At 50.1% G+C, this 17,671-nt stretch overlaps 1 protein-coding gene across 1 annotated transcript; it reads left to right on the forward strand.

The window, feature by feature from the left end:
- Positions 1–13,381: 13,381 nt before the first annotated feature.
- CDK5R2 (cyclin dependent kinase 5 regulatory subunit 2) lies at positions 13,382–15,857 on the forward strand. Its single transcript, XM_086719666.1, has one exon. The coding sequence runs from the start codon at positions 13,550–13,552 to the stop codon at positions 14,660–14,662; it is 1,113 nt and encodes a 370-aa protein (XP_086575792.1). The 5' UTR covers positions 13,382–13,549; the 3' UTR covers positions 14,663–15,857.
- The last annotated feature ends 1,814 nt before the right edge of the window (positions 15,858–17,671 follow it).

Genomic DNA, 17,671 nt, shown 5'->3' on the forward strand with positions numbered 1-17,671 from the left:
ACAGAGCCCCATGCAGGGCTCGAACCCACAAACCGCTAGATCGTAACTTGAGCTGAAGTTGGACGATTAACCAACTGAGCCACCCAGGCGCCACAAGACAGCAGTCTTAACCAATTTGGGTTAGGAAAGGTATATAACTCTGACTACATGATTGGACCTCTCCCAGGACTTTGGAAGGGTCTGGCCAAGTGAGAACCCCTGTGGCTTACATTTAATAAGTTTTACAGGGGAGCTACCTCTGTGTAGGAGGCAGCATAATGTTATAAAGACAAGCACCAGAACCAGATGGCCTGGGTTCAAATCCCGACTTTATGACTGGCTGTTGACTTCAGACAAATAAACTTTCTGTTCCCCAATTTCTCTCTCTGTAAAATGTGAATGATGAAAGCCTTATCTACCCCATAGGGTTATTGACCCAGTTAAGTGACATGATACATATAAAGTGCATGATACATGTAACACATGTAATAGTAGATGCCCTAATGTAAGTATTCAATATGTACTGGCCATTTTATGATTTCCTAGGCAAGGCATTGTACTAGGCATTGGGGCACAAAGGCAAATGAGAAATGGTTCTTGCCTTCAAGAAGCTCACCATCTATAGAGGAAATAGATGTACAAAATGATTATAATACAATACTTTAAATGCAACAAGGTGGGCACTCTGTGTCCCAGATGTTATAGGAGCACAGGGAAGGATCCTCAGCCTAGCTTGACAGGGGATAGGGCTCATTCAAGGAAGGTTTCCTGGAGAGGGTGACATCTAACTCGAGACTCTCATTATGTCTGTATAACTGGATGGTTTACTGAGGTATGTTAATTCTTGTAGTTTTCCTGAGTTTATTGATCCAAATATTTATAGAATGCCTACTGTTTGCCACGCACTGTTCTAGGTGCTGGGAATACTGTAATGAACAAAGCTAGCAAAAAGCCTTGGCCTTACTTATTTTGAAGTGTATTTAACAAAATAAGTTGGATAGAGGATTAATATGTGATAAAGCAAATATAGTAAAAGGTTAATTATAGACAGTAGATGGCAAATATGTGGATTTTCACCATAGCATTCTTTCATTTTTTTTCTGTATTAGAAAATTTTAATAAAAAACATTGGTAAAACAGATACCTGCATAATCAAACACTGTGCATCCATTAAAAGTGTTTTGGTGAGATATTTACTCTAATAAGAAGGTGAGTATTATCTATTACAAACAAAACATACAAAATAGTAGTTACAGTTTGATCCAGCTTTATTTAAGTGTATACGGAAGAATTAACATTGGGAACAGCACATGCAAACGTCCTGGGCAGAGGCTTTTTCTGGAAGATTTGAAGAACTGCAAGGAGGCAGCTAGAACTAGACAGGAGTAAAGGAGGTGAAAGGTAGCAGATGAGGTCATAGAGATCATGGGTAGGCGCAAGGTTAGTTAGGCTCTTTTGGTTATCTGTTTCTGCATAAGAAATTATCTCAAATAATTTGCTTAAAACAGCAACCATTTTTTAAACATCTCACAACTTATAGGTCAGGAATTTGGACAGGACTCAGTTGGGTGATTTTTCTGTTCCACGTGGCATCAACTGAGGTCACTCAGCAGTGTTCAGCTAGCAGATGCGTCAGTCCATAGGGTCCCCAAATGTTTCCACCATCATGTCTGGTGCCTTGGTGGGGATGACTGGAAGCTGGACCCCTTTTCCTCTCTCTGTAGTCTCAGGGCTTTTCCATGTGGTGTCTCCAGAAGAGTAGTTGGATTTCCTGCATAGTGGCTCAAAGTGCCAAGAGCAAATGTTTTGAGAGACAGGAAATAGAAGTTGCCAGTCTTTTAAGGCCTGGCCCCTGAAATGGGTATAGTGGCACTTTCTGCCATGTTCTAATAGAGTAGTAATGGAGCCCACCTAGATTCAAGGGGTGGTGGTGAGCACCAATACACCTCTCGATGAGAGGAGTGGCAAGGAATTTGTGGCCATCTTTAACATAGGCCCTTGTAGGTCATAGCAAGGACTTTGGCTTTTACTCTGAACAAGCAGGGAGCCATTATTAGAGGGTTTTAAGCAGAGGAGTAACATGACCTGGCCTCCATTTAACAGGACCACCGTAGCTGTCATTTTGAGAACAAACTGTAGGGAAGGAAGAAGTAGGAAGACCAGTTAGGAGTCTGTTGCGATAAACCAAACAACAGATGATGGTGGCTTGGGCCAAAGTGGAGACAGAGGGATTGTGAGAAGTGGAATTCTGGATATTTTGAAGACGGAACTATTAAGATTTGCTAGGGGATTACATATGGGCATGAAATAAAAAGAGGAATCAAGGATAATCCCAAAACTTTTGCCCTAAGCAATTAGTAGACTAGAAAGGCTGTTAACAGAGATACGGGTGACAGCAGGAGTAGCTTGGGAGAGGGTATCAGGAGCTGGTTTTTGACGCATCAAGATGCTATACATCCAAGTGGAGATCTCAAGTGAGCTGTGTGTGTGTGTGTGTGTGTGTGTGTGTGTGTGTGTGTGTGTGTATTTGCCTTTTTCATGGGATGCAATTCTATGGGATAAAGATCTTGTCTAATTTGTTCACTGCCTGGCAGGTAGTGCCACTTCATAAATATTTATTTGTTGAATATCTAAAGTTCATATATTACCACAATGAGTTATTTCACATAATCTGCCAATATCACAAGTTGATGAGAATGTGGAGCTACAGGAACCTGCACACATTGCTGGTGGGGGGTGGTGTGAGTAATTACAACTACTTAAAAGAACAATTTAATAATGTCTAGCAAAGTTGAAAATGTGCATGCTCAATACCCCAGCAATTTCACTACTGGGTATATTCCTAGAGAAATGACTGCACATGTACACCAGAGACATGTAAAATATAACAACATTGTTTGTAATCATAAACAATTGAAAACAACCTAAAAAGCAGTCACGAGGAGAATAAATAAAATTTACTCATGCAGTGAAATGTTATGCAGTGGCAAAGGCCAACATCAACAAGGATAAATCTTACAAACTTTACATAAAGCAAAAAAAACAAAAACAAAAACAAGTTTCAGATTAACATAGTATGGTTTCACTTATATAATGTTAAAATATCGACAACTGACCTTCAAGAGATAGAAAAATACATACATACATAGATATATAGGATTCGAAGATGCCTCCATGTTCCTCCTTCTCCACATTACTCCCATGAGTAAGTACATTATACACTATGTTATATGGCACAGGGGATTTTTTGCAGGTGCAACTGAAGTTAATAATCAGTTGACTTTAAAATAGGGGTATTATCTGGGTGAACTAACCTAATCATACGAACCCTTCAGAAGCAGGAAGTTTTCTCCAGCTGGTCAAGGAAGTGGAAATAAGAGACATTCCAGGTGTGATAAGGATTCGATGCACAATTGTGGGCAGCTTCCAGGAGCTCAGAACAGCCTCGGGCTAACAGCCCACAGAGAAATGAGGACTTCAGTCCTGTAACTACTAAGTACCGCTGACAACCTAAATCAGCCTCGAAGCGGACTCTTGCCCAGAGACTCCAGATAAGAAAACCGCCCTTGATTTCAGTCCTTATAAAATTGTATGTAGAAAACCAAGCCAAGCCCGCCTGGACTTCTATCCTACAGAAGTAAGCTAATAAATGGATGTTGTTTTAAGCCTCTAAATGTGTAAGTTTGTGGTAAATGTTATGTAGTAATAACACACACACATTTGCTTAATCAAGGACCTGCACATGTAGCAAGAGAATAAAATATATGGAAAGGGTAAACACCAAATTTAGAATGTTGTTTATTCTCTTGAGTGGTTGGCGATAGGGAAGAGGCTATTGGGAAGGAGAAGATGAGGGGATTAAACTGTGCAGGCAATACTTTATTTGAACTAGGGGGTAGATATGTTATTTTATCTTTTATACCTGAAATTTTTTTTTTTGCTTACAATTTCTTTTAAATGTTTATTTTCGAGAGAGAGAGTGTGTGTGTGTGTGTGTGAGTGGGGGAGGGGCAGAGAGAGAGGGAGACGGAGAATCCAAAGCAGGCTCCATGCTGTCAGCACAGAGCCCCACATGGGGCTTGAATTCATGAACCGTGAGATCATGACGGGAGCCCAGCGCTTAACCGACGGAGCCACCCAGGCACCCCTATTTTTTATACTTTTTGTGTGTCACTTATCACATAACAATTTTAAAGATTTCTGACCCTCAGTCATAGCCTAGAAATGGTACAAATGACAGAATTTGAGATGCTCTTTGGGCTTGGACAATGTGTTCCCCCAAAGGACTGTGCTAGACACCTTTTGTTTTCTGGAAAGGTTTATAAACTTTGGGAGTAGGATGGAGTCCCCATGACAACTAAGACTGAATTTCCTTCCACCCAATAGGATCATGCTACAAGTTGGATTTAATTTAACAAAAAGAAGAAGAAGAAGAAGACGAAGAAAAATTTTGCGTACTCAAATTTGTGTTGAGCGAATGAATAAATGAATGAATGGAGAGATGAATTATGAATGAATGCCCAAGTCTCATAGAATCACCATCAAGATTGTGCTTTTGGACCACAGAGTGGGATAGCAAAATATTGTCCCATTAAAGAATAATCCACAATTTGAAAGTAAAAAACCTTGGAGTTAAAAAAAAAAAAAAAAAAAAAAGACAGGGATGCCTGGGTGGCTCAGTCAGTTAAGCAGGTGACTCTTGACTTGGGCTCAGGTGATGATCTATCTCATGGTTCATGAGTTCAAGTCTCGAGTCGGGCTCTGCACTGAGCCTGCTTGGGATTCTCTCTCTTCCTCTTTCTCTGCCCCTTTCTCTAGCACGCGCTCTCTCTCTCTTGAAATAAATAAATAAAAATTTTTTAAAAAGACAGATGTGAATCATACAGTAACTGAAAATTTTGGTTTGACTGGAGCCCCAGCCCCTCCCCTGAGAGAGCTCCCCAGAGGCAGGACAAACAAAGTTCTGGAGTTCTGGCCAAGAATCCTGGGGCAGCTTAAAGCTCAAGCCCACCCCTTCCCTGGCCCTCCAGAGACACTGTGCTAATGGCCCTGATGATAACAAATGGTTCTATGTGACCACAGCTGCCTCTTACACTGGTTGGAGGCAAACTTGATTCAGAACCACGATGGAAGGTGAAGCATCAAATTTCTTATTTCAGCAGAAAATTGATACCTAAGGAATGCAGCCTGGCAGCAGTCCAGAAAGAAGATTTGACAGTCGTGTGGGCTGTAGGGAAAGGGCTTTCCTGTCCCAGGGCTTTTACTTTGAGGAAGGGCCATGATGAAGAACTCCAATCACCAGCTCTGCTTTGGACAGGGAGGTCCGAGGACTGTAGCAGGAAATAGGCATTGGGGTCAGAATCCACGTTGGGTCAACAGTACCTCTTCCAGATTCAGCCTTTCACTGGCAGCTGGATGTGAGAGACTACCCTCCTCAGCCATTAAGACTAAACATGTATTTCTCTGATGTTACCAACGCATTTCCAGAAGGAAGCTTGTTAGGCAGGATTTTTTTAGCTGGCAGATATTAGATTTGCAACTCAAATTACCTTAAGATTAGGAAAAAAGTGGGGAGGAGGGGCATTTATGGGTCATAGACCTGCATCAAGCCCAGCTGGATACAGCAGCTAAAATTACATCAGGAATGTCTCCCTCCATCTGTTGACTCTATTTTCCTGTGTATTAGTTCAGATGACCTCTCTCCATATGGGGGCCAGAGAGTCACCGGCTCCTCAAGGCTTTCCTCCCACCAGCTTAGGGGGATAAAAGCACCTCATTCCCAGTAGTTCTAGAAAAGCTCCAAGAATTGAGTCTCATTGGACTGGTTTTAGTCCCCAGCCCGTGCCTGATCCATTGTGACCAGGACAGCAACTGCTCAAGTCTATCTTGGATCTAGGCAGGCAAACCACATGGATTAGGAGTGTGGAAGAAGCAGGTTTCCCAAAGGCAAATAAGGTCTTTTGTTGTTGTTTCTGTTTTTTATCAGAGGATGCTTGGCCAGCAGCAACCATAGGGGGCAAAACAGAAAGAACAGGTGGGATCTAGTCGTTTCCCGGCATTTTCTTTTCCCTCATAATAATTTCTGATAGTGATGCCACCTTAAGCCCACCTGAAGGAATTATGATTCCACAGATCTGAAGCAGAGTCCAGAAATAGTATTTTCACAAAGTTCCCCGAGGTGGTTCTGCTGAGTAGAGTAGTTTAGGAACTACTAATTAATCTAGTGGACAACCTTCTTACTCTGCTCCCCACTAAAAATCACAAGTGAGTATATACGGGGCTCAAGCTTATAACATTAGAATTGCCTTTTTACTCAGAGGAGGTGAAAATAAAGGATTATCTTTATATTTTGAGATCAAGGAGATGAAAGTATAAATTAATGAACCTATTCCAAAGCCCATCCCCCACCTGCCCCTAATGCTGGACAAATAGGAGATAAATAGAAGTGGCTCCTAAGATGTTGGACCAGGTAGCAGGCCCATAGGAGCTCTTCACCCACACAGTAACTCATTAACTCTCCTGCTCTGAGGGCAATAATCTGTCACTGCGACCAGGGAGTTGCTGAGGCCTGGCTCTGCCTTGGAAAAGGTGTATACCATCATCACAGCTTAGAGTCAGACCGGGAAGGCCATGGATTGGAGAGACCCAAGACAAGGCAAAGGAGCTGGACCTTACTTAAAAATTGATTTTAACTCCCTGCCAGTAGTTGCTTAACCTTGAGGATTCAGGACAAGCTGGATTAGCTGCAACGGTGGAAGGTGGAGGGGGATGGGCGGGATTAGCCAAATCATCCAATTCCATCCTCTGTAACTGATCATAGGACACTGATCAATTACCACTATTATTATTGCTCACGTCTCTATCATCTCTGTTGTATGTTCTTTGAAGGCTGAAACCCAAACTCACACTTTTTCCTGTTCCCAGCACCCAGCCCAGTTGGTTATACTATAACCTCGTAGGTTATAGTTTCTCAAGTAGTATTTGCTAATATGGATTGTATATTTTTTTAATATTTATTTATTTTTGATAAAGACAAAGAGCATGAGTGGGGGAGGGGCAGAAAGAGGGGGACAGGGGATCGATCCAAAGTGGGCTCCATGCTGACAGCAGCAAGCCCGAAGCGGGGCTCCAAGTCACAAACCATGAGATCATGACCTGAGCCAAAGACCAATGCTCGACTGACTGAACCACCCAGACGCCCCTGGATTTTATAATTTTGCAGGACATTTTCTCAAAGCCACAGTCAAACTATGGGGTCAGCATGGTGCCTGGAACATAGCAGGTGTATAGAGGTTCACAAAATTAGCAAGGCCTGCGTTGGACCAGAGAAGGGGAACTGATATGCTGTCAGGTCTTCATTACCTCAGGAATCAAATCAAACAAGCCCCCAGGGACAGTCTGAGTCGCAGTAGCTGCCAGCACGATAGCCAAAAAGAAAGGACAGCTGTAAACTTGGATGTCAAAAACCAAACCAAAGAAATGATGATACTGCCTTGGCCTCAGTGAAGAATGTTCTAATGAGGAAAAAACAAAACAAAACGTGGTCATGGTACAACTCAAGTAAACCTCTCCTGCTCTGTAAAAATAATGGTGGCAATGTAGTTTGTAATAATTCACATTTTATGAACACCAACCACCATGCCCGTGTAGTGTGCAAGCATTGTGAGATTCAATAAAATCTTACAACAACCCTGTGATGGTCTACTTTTATAGACCTCAAGAGAATTAAGAAATTGTCCCAAGTCTCCCAGCTCATAAGTGGAGAAGCTGTATTTGAATCCAGACCTTTATGACTCTAGAACCCACATAGGAATCCCTACACTGTCTCTTTTAAGGTGACAAATATATTCTGTGCTATTTATGAACAAGTCAGATCTCTCCCTGGTCCCTCTGTCTGTTAACAAAGGAATCTGGCCAGTGAGCCCCTTATTCAATCCCAAAGGAGACCTGGACCCCAGGCTCTGACTCACTCAAGAGACAGCTCCTAGAACTTCAGGGCCCCTGGATGCTTCCTGTGTTTTGAGATAACAAAGGCTTTCATGGTCATGACTAGAGTCTAGGGACCAAGTACCAAGCAGGGGTTGTTGGGGCAGAAGAAAGCACACCTTGGGGCAGAGAGATGAAGGGAACATCTGATCTGGAGTTCCCAAAGGCCCTCTTTTCCCCCAAGAGTCTCCAAGAGCAGAGTTTTCAGACCTCACTGGGGCTAGGCCAGGGCAGACCGAAGCACCTACCCCAGGGCACAGAGGTCTTGTGCTCGCAGAGTGGACTTGAGACATAGAAGGACAGGGAAAGGGACATGGAACTAGATGAAGACCCAGCCACAGCAGCAGCTTCCCTGCAGCCACCTGCCTGGTTGAGATGGAAACACTGATTCCAGCTCCAGCCCCCAGACAGGCTAAGAATATCCCAGAAAAGCAACAGCCACCACCCCCGCCCTTCTTGATCTGCTCCTACATCTGGAGTGCTATGCTGGGTGCCAGCAGGGGCAGGGAGGAGATAGAGTGGGGGGTGATGCTTGGGGTGGGTATGAAAGGGAGGAGGGGGAAAAGGGCTTAGTGGAGGCAGGACAAGGTGAGCTGACAAATAAAGCTGGAGGGAGCTGGGAGGATTGGGCCCAGAGAGCTGTGCTCAGGGGGCAACAAAGGAGGTGAAGGCAGGGGCCAGGGAGCTAGGGAGAGAAGATTGAGGGGTGAGGGTGAGAGGATGAGGAGGGCTGGCATCAGTAACCTGGAAGGGAGACCTTCTTTTATGAAAGAAGGAAGCAGAGCTTATGGCAAGGAAAAGGAGCTCCCAGCTCACCCACATCCTCCCCTGACCCCAATCTTGGGCCTCCAGTATCTAGACATCAGTCCCTTCTCTCCCTGCCCTAGGGCACTTCTTCCTCAGCTGTGCTTTCCAACCCTATTCTCTGTTCTAAAACACCTGTTTTGGGCCTCCTCAGTTAGATCCTAACAAGGGGCCTGCTGGAATGGGAAGGAGGTGAGAAGGTGGGGTCTTCCTCCTGACAGCTGGCAGCACCTCCTTTGTCAGGTTCATCTTTCCTCTCTGCTCATCCCCTTTCCCACTCCCCACTGTTGCCTGGGGAAGTCTTCTCCCTCAGCTGCCTCCCCGGACCTTACTCCTCCCCACACGAGCTCTCCTGGACTAAGAGCTTCAGGAGAGGGAAGGAGGGCTGGGAGGGTGCATATCCTTCCCCTTTGCACACCTCAGGAGGTGAGACCCTGGTGGGGACACTGGATCAGTGAAGGAGTCAGAGGCAGCAGGATCCAGGCATTCAGATGCCCAGGCTGAGTCTCCACCCTGGCTGTTTTAAGGAACTTTATTGCCATCAGCCTCTCTGTAGGGGCCCCCTGGAGACATAGGTTGCAATGACCTTAGGTCCTGGGGCCTCCAGCCTTAATGTTCACTGGGGAGACCCTGGACTACCTTGGCATCCTGCCCTTTGTCTCAGAACCTTTCAGGGGCCCCACTAAAGTTTGGAGGGATCTGGGGAGGGAGACCTGTGAGCCTGAGCACCTCCCCTTCATCTCCTGGGCTGAACTGCAGAAAAGCAGGCCTCACATGGATGCTGTGCACACAAAGACTGAGCCCGTCAGGCAGAAACAGACTAGGGAGAACCAGACAGTGCTGGAGCTAGAAAATGAAACAGATTCAGAGGATAAGTTTTATTTAGAGTCAGAATTGTAGAATTGGAAGAGGATTTAGGAATCATTTTTAAGTCCAATCCCCAAGATGTTATCTCCTTTCATTAATATTCATTTTTTTGTCCAATAATAAAAGTAAGATATATAGAATCCCTGCATTTTAATATGAAGGAAAGGAGGTCCAGAGAGCTGAATGACCAGAACTACCTCCTGCCTCCTGGACTATGGCCTCTCAGAAAAGGAGATAAAAGGGTAGAAGAGTCTGAGCAGCAATGCCTGGAAATGTTCCCTTAAAGATGGGGCTCATCTTCCCGGGGGTGGGGGTCAGTGAAGGGCTCATTTCTCAGGTGAAATTGGCGGTAATCCTCATCAATAAGGCTGTGTTCCTACACAGGCTAATACCCTGGTCTAAGCCCTCCAATTCTTGTTTTGAGGTCTGCAGTTCTTGCCTTAAAGAGGCTGCAGGAATAACCATTTATCTGGACAGGGCACTGTTCTAAAAAATCTACAGAGTGATGGAGACAGACAAGGAACCTGGTCTGGGGGAGGCGGGGTTCTCATCTCTGGGAGTCTAATACAGCCAGCACTGTCCCAGAGGAGCACCCGCATCCATGAGAAATGGACAGAGGAGACGTGACATTCAGATACTAATACAGATAATTGAATCAATCACAGAATATAGACCCTAAACATAACCCAACTAGAAAAGTACACTTGCAGATGCGGTGGGAAAGTCACCACCCTTCTATAAAGCCCATCTTCTCCCTGAAGTTTTTCTCTTTTCACTATACCTATTCCCCTTGGCCTCCACCCTGTAGAGACATAATTTCCTTCTCTCCTCCGTAAATGTTTGTTTTTAAGTTGATTTATTTAGTTTGAGATAGAGTGAGAGCGAGAGAGTGGGGAGGGGCAGAGAGAGAGAGAGGGCAAGAGAGGGAATCCCAGCCAGGCTCTGAGCTGTCAGTGAGCTGGACTCTGGGCTCAAACTCATGACCATAAGATCAGGACCTGAGCTGAAATCAAGAGTCAGACGGTTAACTGACTGAGCCACCGAGGCATCCCAATGTTGTTGTTGTTTTTTTAATAACAGAAATGCTGTTGTTTTAGGATCTGTTTTGATTATTTTGTCTCCTTGTCCTTTAAAAATTCCATCCATAGGGGCTCCTGGGTGGCTCAGTTAGTTAAGCATCTGACTCTTGGTTTTGGCTCAGGTCCTGATCTCTGAGTTGTGAGATTGAGCTCTCAGTCAGGCTCTGCATCGGGAGCCCAGAGCCTGCTTGGGATCCTCTCTCTCCCTCTCTCTCTGCCCCTCCCCTGCTCTCTCTCAAGATAAATAAAATTAAAAACTTTTTCATCCATATTCATTTTGCGTATCTTTGATTCAGGACTCAGAGCTCAGCCTTTAATTAACCAAGTTGTTATGTAGCAGTTGCTGTTGGGGAAAGAGTTTAGAAAGATCGACCTCAGGAAGAGCATTAGGTCCCTTCCGATCAGTCCAAAAAGGCTTCTTGAAAGAGGTGGAGTTTGTCAGAAGAAGGCAAGGTAGTAGTTTGAGGGAGGGTTCTGGCCCAGGGGTAGTTGCTCAGAGATTCAAGAGGGATAACCAAAGGAGGAGGGTGGAAAGTGTGTGAGCCAGAGAGAGGGTCTGAGGCAGGACAAGGTGAAAAATGAGAAAGGGAGTAAGACCTTTTAAAGCATCTGTTTTGGGGACCCTGAAGCAGCGAAGAAAATTCTTGATTCTGACCCAGAGGACAATAGGAAGTCACAACCGGGCCTGGAGTGGAGGTACCATGATGGCAACATCTGTGGGTGCTGCATAGAAGATCTTGTCCTACATGACACCAGTAATAGGCCTTGCGTCAATGAGGGACTCCCGGGAGCAGAACTGGGAGGATCCACGTGCCGTTCAGATCCACGTGTTTCTGCTAGGGCAACTCAGTCTCAGTGGGACCTGTCCTTAACTACTGGTGAGCCTACTGTTCCTTGGGTGCCAGATAAAGGCTGACTCAGAAGCCCTTATAGGAGGAAGTGGGACCAATTATAGAAGCTGAAAAGAGGGAACGCTTTTTTGCAACTAGGGGGAGAAGAAGAGGTTGGGTAGGTCATCTGGGCTGCAAAAGTATAATGATCAGATGTAAGGGAGCAGGAGAGACTCTGCTGAGAAAGTGCTCACTGGGTGCTGAGTCAGGAAGGGGGTACAAGTCTGTGTGCATATGGTGGTAAAGAGATAGGGAAACAAGACAGCCACACCATAGGCCTCCAGGAAGGTGTGCGTGAGCAGGGGCTGTGGGAGAGCAGAGAAAAGCCAGTGCCTCTGGTGGCAGAAACTGCAGCCCAAGGCGATTCTGGAACAGCCTATACGGAACAAACCACATTCACATATACTCATACACACAAACCCTGACAGCGGTAGTCCCTGGAAGTCATTTTGGTGGTCTATGAAGAACATGGAGGTGATTCCAGGGATAATTCTGAGGATTTTGCTGAATCCCTAAGCAAGGGCTTCTCTCCCCATCATACCTACCTCCAAGGCCCACTGAAGACTTCTGTGTTGGGAAGCCACAGGGAGCAAGCCTGGAGAAGAGTGGACACTGTCCCATAAAGCAGACAGAACAGACCCAGAACCAGCCTGGATGTGCAGGTAAGGCCCAGAGGACAAGGCCTTATGGGTGCTGAGGAGGAAACAGAGAGACCCAGAGAGCAATGGACAGGACCTAGCCTAATATCTTGCAGCTGAGAGTGGGGACGGCTCGGACATGAATGGCAGGAAGAATTTAACAACGAAAACCCATCTCAACCTGGACCCAGGGCTGGGCTGAAGGTTGGGCCAAACCTCTTGGGCTTGGGCCTCCCTCTACACAGGAGGCGCTGTCTGCTGTCTGAGCCCGAGGAGACCAATCCATCCAATTTCTAGCATTTACGCCAGGAACCAATCATTCATCACCCACCCAAATGTGGGATCAGGGTGTGTTGGTGAGGGAGAAGAACACAGAGGAGCCACCCAGGGACCGAAGCCTAGGGCCTCTCCCCACAGACTCAACTGCAGACAATCAGGCCAGCAAACAGCAGACTCAGGAATATATATCTGAAGGTCTTGCCATCCCCAGAGCAAAGGCCCCCAAGGAGGGGATTGTGACCTGCTGGAAGGTCGGGGCCCTGCCAGCACCCCATCACAGGCAGAGCAAGAATGCACCTGCTGCACTCCTCCACAACCTCCCCGGTGGTGGCTTCATGGGACAAAGGCAGGGGAGGACAGCGAAGAGATAATCTACCTATGGCCAGATTGGGGAAGCCAGAGCAGTTCGACCCAGCAGGTGCCCAGGCGCCTTAATGAAGGTACTCACTGCCCACCCCGCCCCCCCAACACATAATCAACAGCGTGGAGAGTCTCTTCCCACTGCTTCTCTGCTACCACGATCCAATGCATTAAAACAAGCTGACCCAGGGCCTTAGGACTTGGGGCGGGAGAGAGCAGCCAGTCCCCTCTCCCCAGCTCTGACCCTGAGGAGGCCCTTGGAACCAGGGCCACCTCCTCCTCCTTTCCCCTTTCTGGTGAAGGGAAAGGACCAGAGACAGAGGGTAGGGGGTGGGGCGGGACTTGAGATAGGCATGCGAGCTCTATTGGTCAGAGGAGCTGCCGGTCACAAGGGCAATTCGGGCGAGGATTGGCTGCGTGAGGCGGGGCGCGGCGCTGCTAAAGACCGGGCCCAAGGGGTGGGGCTGACGCTGCAGCTGGCGCAGCTCAGACCCCGAGCAACCGCCGCGGAGCAGCCAAGCAACCACCTTCCCCTGCCCGTTCCCGCGCCCGGGCCGGGGCTAGGCCCCCAACCGCCGGGTCTCCGGGGGCTGCAGTAGCGGCGGCGGCGACAGCGGCGCCGCCCGCGGTTCCCGCCGGGGCCCGGGCGCCGGCCCCGCTCTGCAGGATGGGCACGGTGCTGTCTCTATCCCCCGCCTCTTCGGCCAAGGGCCGGAGGCCCGGCGGGCTGCCCGAAGAGAAGAAGAAAGCGCCGCCCGCGGGGGACGAGGCGCTGGGGGGCTACGGGGCGCCGCCAGCAGGCAAGGGCGGCAAAGGCGAGAGCCGGCTCAAGCGGCCGTCAGTGCTCATCTCGGCGCTGACCTGGAAGCGCCTGGTGGCCGCATCTGCCAAGAAGAAGAAAGGCAGCAAGAAGGTGACGCCCAAGCCGGCATCCACTGGCCCTGACCCCCTGGTCCAGCAACGCAACCGCGAGAACCTTCTCCGCAAGGGTCGGGATCCCCCCGACGGCGGCGGCGCCACCAAGCCACTGGCGGTGCCGGTGCCCACCGTGCCCGCGGCCGCTGCCACCTGCGAGCCGCCGTCGGGGGGCAGCGGGGCCGCCCCGCCGCCGGGTTCCGGTGGGGGCAAGCCTCCACCGCCGCCACCCCCAGCCCCGCAGGCGGCGCCGCCGGTGCCTGGCGGCTCGCCGCGGCGGGTCATCGTGCAGGCGTCCACCGGCGAGCTGCTGCGCTGCCTGGGCGATTTCGTGTGCCGACGCTGCTACCGCCTCAAGGAGCTGAGCCCGGGCGAGCTGGTGGGCTGGTTCCGCGGAGTGGACCGCTCGCTGCTGCTGCAGGGCTGGCAAGACCAGGCCTTCATTACGCCCGCCAACCTGGTGTTCGTGTACCTGCTGTGCCGCGAGTCGTTGCGCGGGGATGAGCTGGCGTCGGCCGCCGAGCTGCAGGCCGCCTTCCTCACCTGCCTCTACCTCGCCTACTCCTACATGGGCAACGAGATCTCATACCCGCTCAAGCCCTTCCTCGTGGAGCCCGACAAGGAGCGCTTCTGGCAACGCTGCCTGCGCCTCATCCAGCGGCTCAGCCCCCAGATGCTGCGGCTCAACGCCGACCCCCACTTCTTCACGCAGGTCTTTCAAGACCTCAAGAACGAGGGCGAGGCCGCCGCCGGCGCCGGGGGTCCACCCAGCGGGGGCGCGCCCGCGGCCCCCTCCTCCTCCTCGGCCGCCAGGGACAGCTGCGCGACCGGAGCCAAGCACTGGACTATGAACCTGGACCGCTAAGGGATTCCCAGGGCCGCGCCCGCCCCCCACTCCCATCCCAGCCCCTGACACGCACTCGGAGCCCCCGGGACCATCAAGCCGCCGCCGCTGTTATCGCCGCTCCGCGCCGCGGCCGGAGGAGGAGCCGCCCCTGTCCCGCAGGGGAAGGTGGAGGCCAGGACGCCAGAGGCCGCGGCTCTGAATATGCTAGGCATAGGGTGGGGGATGCGCGTGGGAGGGGAACCCCCAACCTCACCCTTTCTGTCTGCCTGTGCCCCATGTCTTCAATTCTACCTGGGTCTCCTCCTTCCTTTCTGTGTGCGTCTCTAAGTCCATGTCCCTTGGTCTTGACCATTTCCCGGCCTTCTTCCTCTACCTTCATCCTCCGGTCTGCCTTCGCATCTGCCTCTCTGCCTTTCCATTTTCGGTACCTTGGGTGTGTATTTCCGTCTCCATCTTACCCCCCACCTGACTATCTCTCATTGGTCCCGTTTCTCTTTCTGCACCTGTGTCCCCAGCTCCCCTTCTTGTTCTCTTTTTCTCCTCCCTTCTGGCATGTGTCACCATCTTCCCTCCTGTCTGCTCCCCCCCACCCCCACCTATGTCAGCTTTGCATTTCTTCCCCCGACTGAGCCCTCATATCCCTCTTCCCAGACCAAAGGGACTATTAATTCTTGATTTGAACGGACTGAGGTGCGGCGAGAAACTGCAGCCCTAGGAGCCCAGACAACCACCTGGATGGTCCTTCGCCCCACCCCCACCTCCTCTCCCTACCTTTTCCAACGTGTTGCATGCCGGGAGTTGGGGGGTGGGGGAGATGCCGGCTTCAAGAGGCTGAGGTTTGGGAGCAAAATCAACCTAGGAGGCCACCCCGGCGGCGGCGGCGCCTCAGCGGAAGGATGGGAGGAGACAGAAACTCTTCTTACACTGGGGGAGGGGCACCTCCTCTTCCTTATCCTTAGGTGTTTTTGTTCACCCCACCTTTTAATTTATTTGGTTGTTTCCAGAGGGAGGGGGGAGGGATGGGTGTTGGGCTGGGAGCTGTCTGAGGTGCTGATTTGAGGCCGGACCGGAATCCTCCCGGGAGGGTACCAGGGACTGGGTTGGGCCTGGTGCCGTGTCCAAGGTGCCAATGATGCGGGCCGACGGCGCGGGCTGCACTGTCTGTCTGTCCGTCTGTCCCGGAGAGAACTATAAAGCGCTGGAAGCGCCTGCAGATGGTTTTGCGCCGGCCTTTCTTTGGGCCCCAGGAGGGAGGGAGCGGGAGCAGGAGTGAAACTGTCACAGGCACGGCAGGAGGACCCCCACGGGCCTCGTGGGGAAGGTGGGTACCTGAGAACTGTTACTCTTTCCGTCCCCTCGCCCCCCGCATTGGCTTCCGTTTTACAGAGAGTAAAGTAGCCAAAGGTTGAGGCCTGGTGATAAAGCTGAATCCCCTCACCCACTCCACCTCCATCTTGTCTCATCTAGCTCTTCATTAATGCACAGGCTATTTAGGGATTACGTGATGAGGACAGCAAAAGTGGTTCCCTTTACAAAGTAGTCCACTGAAGCAGAACTAGCTAGTTATGATTGCTGCTTTTCTCTTCCTCCACCTCTCCCCACTATATATACTGTCTAGAGTCCAGTCAGGCCTAAGTCTGTGCTCACCACTCTCAGGTGGGGCCTGACTGTCACACTCAGCTCCACACCCTTCTTCCAACATGCTAGGTTGTTTCAAGGCCGTTTCAGTCACACGCCCACCCAGGACAGCCTTGGGAAGTCCATCCCTGCTTAAGATTCAAACCTGGCCCCTTATCCCCAGGGAGGCTAGGTAGGACACAGGCAGCCTGGGAGACAGGAGCCATTCTTTGGGGTTGAAAGAACAGAAGTAAGCTCTTTAGCCTGAGATTCCTGTTCCATTGCCTTCTTAGCCACGTGGCTAAACGCCCCATTCAGTTTCATTGGCCCGAGGAGGCCTGGCTCCAGTAGAGCGCTGGCGTCTCTGACCCTAGTAGCCGCCCAGACATCAAGCAGCAGGAGTCAGAACCCCGCGAGGCCTGAAAAGACTAGGCCCGGGTTCGCTGTCCGTGGTGCTGACCGGCGCGCTTGGGCAGGGTGGGGGCTTGTAGGGGCAGGAGGAGTTACAGGCTCAGCTTCAACTAGATTTTCCGGATAATTTGGGGAGTAGGTTGTGATCTCTTCTGGTGGCGAGTTGCAGGAGTCTGGCAGGATAACCTAGGATGCCGGCTTCCATTTACCCTCCTAAGAGGACAGAACGCGACTCTCCCTCGACCTCGGCCCAGCGCCCTTGCACCCGGCCTGGAGCCGGAAATCCCCAGTCCAGATTTGTGAATCGAATTCCCGGGGGGGGGGGGGGGGGGGGGGAGAAAAGGGAGAGCAGGCGGAAGGGAAGGCGGGAGCAGCCGCCCATTGGCTGGAATTTGGCGCAGTCAGCGCGGTGCCGTCATCTCTCCGGGTTTGGGAGGAGGGAGGGAGGAGCACTCGGGTCACCCCGCGGCTGTCGCCATAGCAACCAGACTAAGCGGGCGGGGCCGCTTTCCACTCTCCCCACTCTAGCGGAGGAAACCATCCTAGTCTGCCTTATTTGGAACTAGTTAGCAAGACTACTTGGTTGGAACTTCTGCGTTAGAAGAGTATAAAGTGGGTGGGAAAGAGAGACGATAGTCTACCGAGACTCCCAAACATTCTGCTCTCTGTACTGCTCCTGAACCCATAGAAACAGCATCCTCCCTTTACTGCACACACACACACACACACACACACACACACACACATACACACACCCGTCCAGGAACCTGTGGTCTGGCACTTGGAGACTTAGAATGAGAAAAAAAAGCCTCAGTGCGTGGTGTCAAATTAAATCTCACTTTCCTTGCCATGCCCCCGAGGCATGAGACACTGCCATAATCCGATTAGGGGGTAAGCGACAGGAGGAGGATCAGCATGAATACACGGAAGAATTAGCCTCCTGGGTCAAACCTGGTCAGACTCCTGTTTTCTCTGGGAGGGGTGGTCACATGGGGGAAA

The sequence above is a fragment of the Puma concolor genome, chromosome C1, assembly GCF_028749965.1.
Source record: "Puma concolor isolate L17-30 chromosome C1, mPumCon1.1.hap2, whole genome shotgun sequence".
Taxonomy (NCBI): Eukaryota; Metazoa; Chordata; class Mammalia; order Carnivora; family Felidae; genus Puma; species Puma concolor.